Below are 11275 nucleotides of genomic sequence, written 5' to 3'. Positions count from 1 at the left end.
TACACAATCCAACAACTCCACAACGCTCTGGTGGACAAGTTGTGAGCTGCACATTCACCACGCTATGAGATAATAACACAACGTTACCACACAGAGTTGTTTTAGAGGGAAATACAGAGACTGTTGATGAAAAACTTGTCCACCAGAGCGTTGTGGAGTTGTTGGATTGTGTCAAGTCAAGCTGCTGCCATGTTTTCTCAAGGCTATTTGCATGTGTTTTCCTTAAAGGTCCTGTGTGTGTTGTGTTGACCTCTTGGAGCAAATCAATACTTTTATTTTCAGAATCTATTGACCAGTGACTTGTGTCAGAGGTCACTGGTGGCGATGAACTGACAGTGAAGTATCTGCTCTGTCTTTAGTCTTTATGCTAAGCTAACCCACTGCTAACTGACAGAAAGATCAACAGGTTGATAGATGCATCAATGCTGTAGGCGCTTTGAAGAGTGAGGTGTAATAATTCATTCATAAAAAACTAAAATTTTAGAAATAAAATATTAAATAACCATTTTAAACTATTTTGAAACTTATTTTTTGAAAACCAGTTATTATTTTTTGCATCATTTTGGCGCCTCTTTTCTAAAATTAAAAAATCTTAAAGGGCCAGTTCAACATTTAGACAGATCCTTTTCTCACCATAAGTTCTATAGTCACAGCAGCAGGTTCATCACCTTTAAACTCATCAAATACACAATCCAACAACTCAACTGAGTTGTTTTAAGCTGCGTTCACACCGGACCTTTTGTTTTTAGAACGAGCGACGAGTTTACATGTTGAGTGAATGCAAACCAGCGATTGAGCGTTTTATCGCCCAGGCGAAAATACACTCGGGGCGTTTTTTCGCTCCGTCGCTCGAGATGAGAAATCCCAACTCTCCGGCCGTCAGTCGCTCGTCGCTCAGCGCTGATTGGCTGCCGTGATCCCGGTGTAAACAGAGGCACATGGCAGTGGGCATGACGTCATCAAAGAGAAAATGCAAGCGACTGCAGCTGAGCGACGGAGCAGTTATTTCGGAGCGATACGAGCGACAGCGACAAAAACAAAAAGGTCCGGTGTGAACGCAGCTTTAGAGGGAAATGCAGCCGGAACTACATTCCAGACACGGCTGCTGCTGGGCGGAGGGATTTCAGAAGAGAAAGTAGTTCAGAGTATTTGCTTCATGTGTCGTAATGTTACATGATTATACGTTATTATCTCGTAGCGTGGTGAATGTGCAGCTCACAACTTGTCCACCAGAGCGTTGTGGAGTTGTTGGATTGTGTATTTGATGAGTTTGATGAGGGACAGGGGACCTGGACCGTTCACTGAGCAGCTCACGTCTCTGCCCCGCCCATCCCACAACAACATGCACCGATAATTAAAGCAGAAGTAAGCAATATTTTTGTGTTAATATAAGTCTTAAATAGTTGTATCTTCCGACAGCAATCACTTCTATAGAGTGTTTGGACAGAAACACGGGTCTGTCAGTCACTCTGCTCTGCTCTGAGCCCAGGAGAAAACTTTTCTCGTATCCTACAACCTTTATCCAATGAGGAGAGAGAACGGCATAAAGGGGCAGTCCTCTCTGTGTGTGCAGCCAAGGGACGCCGTGAATGTGGTGACGTAGGGACGAGGACCAATAGATCCATGACGAGGGCGGGGGCTGCTAACTCCATCGGCTGACAAGACGTTATGGTGCGTTCAAGGAAACTCGTAACTTGTGTATTTCCGACCTGTGAAGTCGTACCAGTTTGATCTGGTACGAGTTCACGGGTCGGAAGTTACGAGTGGCCGTTATAGTGACTTTCACAGGTAAAACAGGTCGGAGAAACACGAGTGGGTTGCCTGGAACGCTACAAAGTCGTAAGTCGTGACATGACGCTGTAATTTACGGTTTCAAAAGCCGGCCTGGAACGCAGCATTAGCCAAAACCACCGGATCGCTTACTTCTGCTTTAAAGGTAACAAACCTACTGCTGTGACTATAGGGATTATATTATGGTGATAGAAGAATTCGCCAAAATGTTGAATTGAACTATCCCTTTAAGCCTTGGAGGCCACGCCCTCTCTTCTCCAGGTAGCAGCAGTAAATAAACAACACACAAAATTGTTCTTCTACATTTGTGACGAACTGACCCTTTAAGTGAATTCACAGAGTGATGTCATGATACCTGCTCTCTCTCTCTCTCTCTCTCTCTCTCTCTCTCTCTCTCTCTCTCTCTCTCTCTCTACCACAGCAGCCTCACGGAGCGCGTGCTGCAGCCATCTGCCCAATAACCATCCTGCTGAGAGACACAGAGAGAGAGAGCGCACGAGCAGCTCCTCCACGGCTCGTGCAGCAGCAGCAGCAGCATCAGCTATGTGAGGCTCGCGCGGCGCCGCGTGCAGCTGCAGGAGGAGGAAGGATGGCGGGAGGACGGCGGGGGCTCGTGGCCCCTCAGAACACCTTCCTGGAGAACATCGTCCGGCGCTCCAACGGTAGGACCGGGGTGTGTGTGTGTGTGTGTGTGTGTGTGTGTGTGTGTGTGTGTGTGTGTGTGGTTCGGTTCCGTTGTGTGATCCATCCATCCATCGGATCTTGACCGCGGTTAGTTAAAGGGATAGTTCACCCTAAAATTGAAATTTATCTTACTCATTATCTATTATCTCCTACTCCCCCTCATGTGGACTAAGGGCTGGGAGAAGTTTCAGAGTCCTCCGTGGCTTCTCTGAGTTACAGGGGGTCTCGGCGTAGCAGTGCATGTCCATATAACTGTTGCAAATGGATACCAACTGTCTTCGTAACAAAAAGACACACCAAAAAACATCCAAATACCTCCATGCTGCTCGTATGGCAAGGCAAGGCAGTTTTATTTGTATAGCCCGTTTTTACCACCAGTTTGTCTCAAAGGGCTTTACATGGCATCATAACAACATCCTCTGTCCTTAGACCCACACATCCACTGAGGAAAAACTCCATGGAAAACCCTTTTAACAGGGAAAACCAGGAGAAAGCTCAGGGTGAGCAACAGAGGAGGGATCCCTCACCCAGGACGGACAGACGTGCAATAGATGTTGTTACGTATGTAATGTCCGTCTTGTATTGAAGCCCCGAAATGCGAATTTGTCCCGAAAAAAATTAAATAAGTCTATATTTAAAGCTTGTTTTGTAGTGGAAGCTTCTCGAAGCTTCTCTTCCCGGTTCGTCTAATTTGATGAACCAGGAAGAGGAGCTTCCGCTACAAAACAAGCTTGAAATATAGACTTATTTAATTTTTTTTGGGACAATTTCTCATGTTGGGGCTTCAATACAAGAGGGACATTACATACGAGCAGCATGGAGGTATCTGGATGTTTTTTGGTGTGTCTCTTTGTTACGAAGACAGTTGGTATCCATTTGCAACCGTCATATGGACATGCACTGCTACACCGAGACCCCCTGTAACTCAGAGAAGCCACGGAGGACTCTGAAACTTCTCCCAGCCCTTAGTCCACATGAGGGGGAGGAGGAGATAATAATGAGGGAAATTTCAATTTTGGGTGAACTATCCCTTTAAGTGGACATACTAAAACCTGCTCTCTGTTGTGAATATTTTCCAAAATCAACTCCATGTTTTCGGGTTTTTTGATTTTGTTGGTTCAAGAAGATCAATCAGAACACATTACTAAGGGTTTAAAGGAATAATTCGTCACTATTTTGTGAAGTTACGCAGTTTAGATGTTTTAAGAAGCTAAGGACACAGAGGTAAAAATACGACCTTGATTACTGGAAACATAGAAAGATGTTTAAAATGTTCAAAATTCTTGCTAGCCATTTCAGACGTTAATATTTTAGTAATAAATCAATATTTGGGGATTTTCGGGGCTAAACGGACAAATAACGGGCATTTTTGTACTACCTTTAGACACTGACCAATAAACCGATTTTGAATAAAATAATCTGTGCTGACTAGTGGGCATAATACAATTTATCCTGAGATTTTTTTCCTGTCTTGATTAATTGGAATCTTTAAAAAGAAAATGTTGTCAATGATTCATTTTTTAAAAGCAAAAACGCTTCATAAGATGACTCAGATTGTTATTATCTTGTTATTGTGCAAATGGATTCAATAGTTTGGGATTTTGGATTGTTGGTTGGTCAGAAAAAAGTCAGACAACACACAATATGTTAATTATTTTGTATTTTACTCTCTTTTCCGAAGTTTAACACACTGACCAATCAATAAACACTATCAGATGTATTAATAGTGAGGATTAATAATAGCTGAAGTAACAGTTCCTCTGCGAAGGAACAATAGGAACAATAGATTGTGTTAATTACTTGAAACATAGAACAATTTAATTTTTTTTTTTTTTTTTTTTTTTTTTTTTTTTACCCTAAATCATCTAAAAGAAGCCCAGGCTTTTATTTGCTTCAACAGAACTGAACTGAACCGGCTTGGGACACGCTTTTACTTAATTTTACACAAATCTTGGGAAAATACAATACTCTGGGGAAATACAGTACTATCAAATCGTTCTATTCTCACTGTTGTAAGTAAGAGTAAGAATAGTTACTTACTATAATTATAAGAAAATATAAGATTTTTTTTTTTTTTTTGCCAAACTTCGGCCCAGAATTGATGCTAATGAGTCGGGTCGCAAATCTACAACATCTGTCCCCACATCGCCACGGCAGCAATGAATGGGAGCGGATTGAAGTTCTGCTGCTTAGGCTGTTTCCATCCCTCAAAGCCACAGACAGCGTCAGATGGAGACTCAAACATGCAGCCAGAAGTTTATTTACTTCAACAAGCCGACATGTTTGTAAAACTAGATCTGATTCAAAGTCTGGCGGAGTCGAGACCTAGTTGACGCTCGGTGTGTTCAGGTGCAGGGGGAAGCTCCCGTTTGTGTCATAAACACAGGAATATCAACTCTTGACTTGCTTCAAGTGTACATTTTTTCCCACAGACAGCGTCAGGTGGCTACTCAAACATGCACTGAGAAGTTTTTATTACTTGAAGCAAGTCAAGAGTTGATATTCCTGTGTTTATGACACAAACGGGAGCTTCCCCCTGCACCTGAACACACCGAGCGTCAACTAGTTCTCGACTCCGCCAGACTTTGAATTAGATCTAGTTTTACAAACATGTCGGCTTGTTGAAGTAAATAAACTTCTGGGTGCATGTTTGAGTCTCCATCTGACGCTGTCTGTGGCTTTGAGGGATGGAAACAGCCTAAGCAGCAGAACTTCAATCCGCTCCCATTCATCGCTGCCGTGGCGATGCGGGGACAGACACAACTACCGCAAAACAGGAGACATTAAACTGGAAACCTTCAGATTCCTTCTTTTAGACCTAAAATGTTAGGAACATACAGCCTGAGTTGAATTTGCCCAGAATTGTCCTTTAAGGCTTATAGAACTACACTCTCTCTTTATTGTCTGTAAAATGTGGAGTTATAGCTCAGAGTGAACCTGCGAGGCCATTGGTCGGTCTCACTACAGATGTTGGGTTGGATTCTGTTTTTGTCGTTTTTTTAACAAGCGACACTGCTGTCGTTTTGTTGTGTTGTGTTTTTGTTTTATTTCAGTGCAGGTGAACAGACTTTGGTTTCTTGCCCCAGTCCGACATGATTAGCCAAAGTCTTAAAAATGAGTCGTAAATCCACAGTAACATTAGTTTTAATGGCTCTAGAGGGACGACAACAGTGAGTAAGGGACTTTTCAGCTCCGACTCTGTGAAACGTGAAGTCATCGGCTGCCTCTGCTCCTTTAACCACTTTTCTTTTCACCTTTTTCAGTCTGGACATTATCACATAGACAGACAGGTACAGACCAGTGTTTCCACGTACTGTTGTGTACATGTGCCCCCAAGTAGTTTGTGTGTTTAATCCTCGCTGTTGTTGTGTCTACTTCCCTCCCTCTATTTGTAGCTTCTTATTTCTCTTCCAGTGTCTGAGGGGTTCATGAAGCCAAATGGTCATTTTATCATTTTACTGCCTTGAATTTATTCATTTTTTTGGGTTGCTACCAAGTTTTTTTTTTTGTGTGTGTCTGTGTGTGTAAGATTTACAGAGTCCAGAGTCAGATTTTATGTTATTAAAATTTACGTTCAGGCCATAATAAGCCAAACCAACGGAAAGAGAGTTTGTTCTAATACAAGTCAGTGCTCCATGTGTATGTGAAGCTTTTAATGTTCAGCTACTGTGTAATAATAATGAAAAGTGATTTTACAGCCTCAAAATGACCATAAAGTTGAATTAACTCCTCTCTGACACCAGTCATAAAGCTCCATGTTTTCTCCTTCTGCTGCTGCTGTGCTTTTATTTTGAAAAGGTTGATCCATGAGGAGATCTAAAAACCATCTGTGTAGTTTTCATCTCCTCTCTCAGATTCTCTCTGGAGCTCTAGTAACAACAGGTCAGTGTCAGCCAATCAGAAGAGAGGAGGAGGAGGAGGTTCTGAGCCCCTCTTCTGATTGGCCGACTGTTTTCTGAAGTGATTCAATAAAAGAACAGAGCAGATTTCAAAATAAAACACTCAGAGAAACCACATCCTGCAAGTTGTCGGATGGTGGTGGGCGGGGCTTTGGGTGACAGCTTAGTTGTGACATCACAAAGTGACAGGAAGTCCTGACGGCTGGTTTTAAGGCTCAGTTTCTAAATCCAGGCTGTGTGCATTTCTCTGATACTTTCACAGTATTAATATAGAACCTAGAGCTGCTTTATAATCACACTACACATGGACATCTACCTTTATACTGTATGGAGCTTTAACACAAACATCTACCTTTATACTGTATGGAGCTTAAACACAAACATCTACCTTTATACTGTATGGAGCTTTAACACAAACATCTACCTTTATTTTGAAGGAGCTTTAACACAAACATCTACCTTTATACTGTATGGAGCTTTAACACAAACATCTACCTTTATACTGTATGGAGCTTTAACACAAACATCTACCTTTATACTGTATGGAGCTTTAATACAAACATCTACCTTTATACTGTATGGAGCTTTAATACAAACATCTACCTTTATACTGTATGGAGCTTTAATACAAACATCTACCTTTATACTGTATGGAGCTTTAATACAAACATCTACCTTTATACTGTATGGAGCTTTAACACAAACATCTACCTTTATACTGTATGGAGCTTTAACACAAACATCTACCTTTATACTGTATGGAGCTTTAACACAAATATCTACCTTTATACTGTATGGAGCTTTAATACAAACATCTACCTTTATACTGTATGGAGCTTTAACACAAACATCTACCTTTATACTGTATGGAGCTTTAACACAAACATCTACCTTTATACTGTATGGAGCTTTAACACAAATATCTACCTTTATACTGTATGGAGCTTTAATACAAACATCTACCTTTAAACTGAAGGAGCTTTAACACAAACATCTACCTTTATACTACTGTATAATGACCCTTTAACACTTTTACTTTACTTTATCTCAGTGTAGCCTAAACGTCTTTACCAAACCCACTTTTACAGATCATGTTCAGGTCTCAAATTTAATTTAGTGTTAATTTTCAAAAGTCTTGTTAAAAGAAGTCGTGGTTTATTAACGTGGCTCCACTTCCAGGTTTGTATTTGCTCTGGACCTTTAAAAAAAAAAAAGAAAGAAAGTAAACAGACAGGGTTTTCACATGACAGCTGTACATACAGCATGTGCCCATATCCTAAACACACAGACACACACACACAGCAGCGTCATGGATGTTGGTTAATTCACTGTACCGACAACCTGCAGCTCAACAATTAATTACCATGACGCAGTTCTGCCGTTGAGTCCGTTTCACCCCCGTTAATTAAATCACAGAGGATGAAAGCGAGCTGAGTCTACCTCCACGTGTCCTAGAGGGGGCGCTAGAGGGAAGGTCATGGGAGGTCACAGAGATCGGCAGGAATTATCCCAATTAGTGCAATCATTTACCAGCGCTGTGAAGCTGTTTTAACATGAACGCTGTAATGAGGTTGGATTATATAAAGAGGTACACACATTTGAACAAACACACTATGGTATGAGAAAAGAGCAGTAAGAGTTATCCACAAGGCAGGTAATAGAGATCCCTCAAATAGGTTTTTTTTATTTCTGTGGGTTTGTTGAAAATGGGGGATATATTAGAATTACAGACCCTAAAAATAATGTTTAAAGCAAAGAACAGATCGTTACCAGAACATTTACAAAGCTTGTTTAAACTGGAGGAAGAGGATAAAACAGACTGAAGCTGGATTTTAAACATACATTTGCAAGGTTAAGCTTAAACCAAATGTTTATTTCTGTTGCAGGTGTAAAACTATGGCATTCACAAAGCAAGGAACTGAAAAGTTGTACAAGTATGTCTCAGTTTAAGAAAATGTTTAAAAAAGAAAAGACAAGTATCTACAAAAAAGAAGAAGGAGAAAGAGAAAAAGAAGGGGGAAAAAAGAAAAAGATAGATAGCCGAGTGGTGTCTTCCGTTATTTTGTTTGTTTTTTTGTCATTACTGTTTCATCATCTTTAATATTTTGAAACAGAGAATAATATTGGTGTTGAAGTAAGACAATGTAACTATAACAACAGAGAGGGGCAGGTATTATAAGTTTTCTTCATCCTGCTCCTTTTCATTTATGGTGAAATTGTGTACACTATATGTGCAACTATGTGAGAATGTACATACCATGAATGAAATAAATCGAAAATGAAATGAAGTTGTAAAACAGCTACAAAGACATTTCATTATCCCAACAGTGTTTCATTATGTTAAATATAGTTATTTTCCCTCACTATGACTGATAATCAATGCAATTATATCAATATCAACATCAGATATTGACATTTCATTGAGCTTTTGACTGACGTGTGTTTGTGTTTGTGTTGTGACTGTGTCATAGTGTAGTGTTGCTTCCTTTCAAAACAAATCTCCGTCTCCTCCGCGCTGCTGCGTGACGTTTGGTCCCGTCATGTGTTTAGTTTCTGCATCGGAGCAGTCGTGTAGTCGAACTCCTCTGAGGTTTTTTTTGGTGCATGTTAAAGCCTGCAGGCTGCACTGCGGCTGCACGCCATGCTCCTCTTCCTCCTCCTCCTCCTCCTCTGTGGCGATCCAGTGCAGGCTTTTGTTTTGAAAAAAAAAAAAAGAATGAGCAGAGAGAAACATTGAGGCTTTGTGTTATCATGGTAGAACTAAACATTAATGTCAGCGCTGCACAGGAAACACTTGTGTCGGCCAGCGTGTGAAGACAAGACATCCATCACAGCTGCGTGACAACGACACTTCACCACACTTGAAATGTGTAAATGCACTTACACTTCATCACTGGGTTCAGAAGAGAGGCGATTGGCTGACTGGTCTTTCAGTGATCCAATAAAAAAATAGAACAGATTTCAGAATAAAACACTCAGAGAAACTAAATCCTTAAAGGGATACACCAATTTTTTTTTTTCGTGTCTTGCCTCACTCCCGAGTCCATGACCAGCAGATAGACACCATCCTTTCCACTGTGCGTGCAGTAACAAGGGAGATAGAGCCGTATCGCCCGTAATTAGCTTAGCTCAAACACTGGAAGTGTATGGGTAGTGTTAGCCTGCCTCCACCTAAAGTCGCTAATTAGCTTAGCTCAAACACTGGAAGTGTATAGGTAGTGTTAGCCTGCCTCCACCTAAAGTCGCTAATTAGCTTAGCTCAAACGCTGGAAGTGTAAGGGTAGTGTTAGCCTGCCTCCACCTAAAGTCGCTAATTAGCTTAGCTCAAACGCTGGAAGTGTATGGGTAGTGTTAGCCTGCCTCCTACCCGAGCCGAAATCAGCAGTCAAAAGCTGATTTTATTTTAGCTCTAAACTCTGTAAATATTTCACTTTATCCACATTTCAAACATGTTTAGGCGAGAAAGTAGCCGTTTAGATCAGCAGTGTGTCGTTAATTTGTCTAAATACCAGCTGTTTATAATTTTGTTCGGACGAATTCGGCGCTACTCAAGCTAGCTTCCGGTTACTTTCACAGAATAAAACACCCGTTGCCCTTATACAGAAAACCATGAGGATAGAATCTGTGCTTTTACTTTGAAACAGGAAGCTAACCTACCTTCGATGTAGCTAGCTTTAACCAAAATAAAGCGTCTTAGCTTGAACCCTCCGTTTTGACCGATCTGGTCCCGTTAGCGGCATTTGACCGCTCAAGATGCCTTACCGGAGAGTTTTGTCAGCTCTGAGATGAAGATCGGCCCGCCGGTTTCCGTTTAGAGTTGCTGAAGAGTTTCTCTGATGACTTTAGGTGGAGGCAGGCTAACACTACCTATACACTTCCAGTGTTTGAGCTAAGCTAATTAGCGACTTTAGGTAGGAGGCAGGCTAACACTACCTATACAATTCCAGTGTTTGAGCTAAGCTAATTACAGCGATACGGCTCTATCTCCCTTGTTACTGCACGCACAGTGGAAAGGATGGTGTCTATCTGCTGGTCAGTTGTTGGGTGGATGGTGGGTCTGGGTGGGCGGGGCTTGGTGACTGCTTTGTTGTGACATCACAAAGTCACAGGAAGTCCTGGCGGCCGGTGTAAGGAGCTTTAACCCAGTCCTGATTGGTCCAACCTCCCTGTGCTGCTGTGGCCTGGTGTGTTTGTGTTTGCTGTGATTGGCCTTTAGCTGTTTGTGGAAGTGAGCTGTAATTGGTCAGTACCAATAAACTGCTCCACGATGGGTTTAGATGAACATTTTGCGATTCATTTCATTAACTGACTAGAGAATAATTGGAAACATGGTTGTTATGTAATGTGTGTGTGTGTGTTTCTAACCTACTTGTTTGTGTGTTCAGACACCAACTTTGTTCTGGGCAACGCACAGATCGTTGACTGGCCGATCGTCTACAGCAACGATGGCTTCTGCAAACTGGCCGGCTACCACCGAGCCGAGGTCATGCAGAAGAGCAGCACCTGCAGGTATCATAGCAACAACAACACATACACCTAGCACTATATCCTTTAAAGGGATAGTTCAACATTTTGTCAAGTTGGCCCCATTGCCATAATCCCTATAGTCATAGCAGTAGGTTCGTTGCCTTTAATTAATTGGAGGCTCATTATGGGATTTCTTGGTTTCCCTCATCAAACTCATCAAATACACAATCCAACAACTCCACAACGCTCTGGTGGACAAGTTGTGAGCTGCACATTCACCACGCTAGGAGATAATAACACAACGTTACCACACAGAGTTGTTTTAGAGGGAAATACAGAGATTGATGATGAAAAACTGTCCCTGAAGGCAACACACATCAGCGGTTTTGCATGTATTTCCCTCTAAAACAACTCTGTCTGGTAACGTTGTGTTA

At 41.6% G+C, this 11275-nt stretch overlaps 1 protein-coding gene across 1 annotated transcript in view; it reads left to right on the top strand.

Moving 5' to 3' along the window:
* Positions 1-2380: 2380 nt before the first annotated feature.
* Positions 2381-11275, top strand: part of kcnh1b (potassium voltage-gated channel, subfamily H (eag-related), member 1b) — a gene marked incomplete at both ends in the record, with an annotated part of 90822 nt that continues 81927 nt past the window's right edge. Inside the window, 2 exons of the mRNA XM_083970031.1 lie at positions 2381-2453; positions 10760-10883. Coding sequence (XP_083826157.1) covers positions 2381-2453; positions 10760-10883 — 197 coding nt within the window. The remainder of the gene's footprint in view (positions 2454-10759; positions 10884-11275) is intronic.

Source organism: Trachurus trachurus (genome assembly GCF_905171665.1).
Source record: "Trachurus trachurus genome assembly, chromosome: 1".
Taxonomy (NCBI): Eukaryota; Metazoa; Chordata; class Actinopteri; order Carangiformes; family Carangidae; genus Trachurus; species Trachurus trachurus.
The sequence above is the reverse complement of the archived record's forward strand: the minus strand, read 5'-3'. Positions and strand labels throughout refer to the sequence as shown.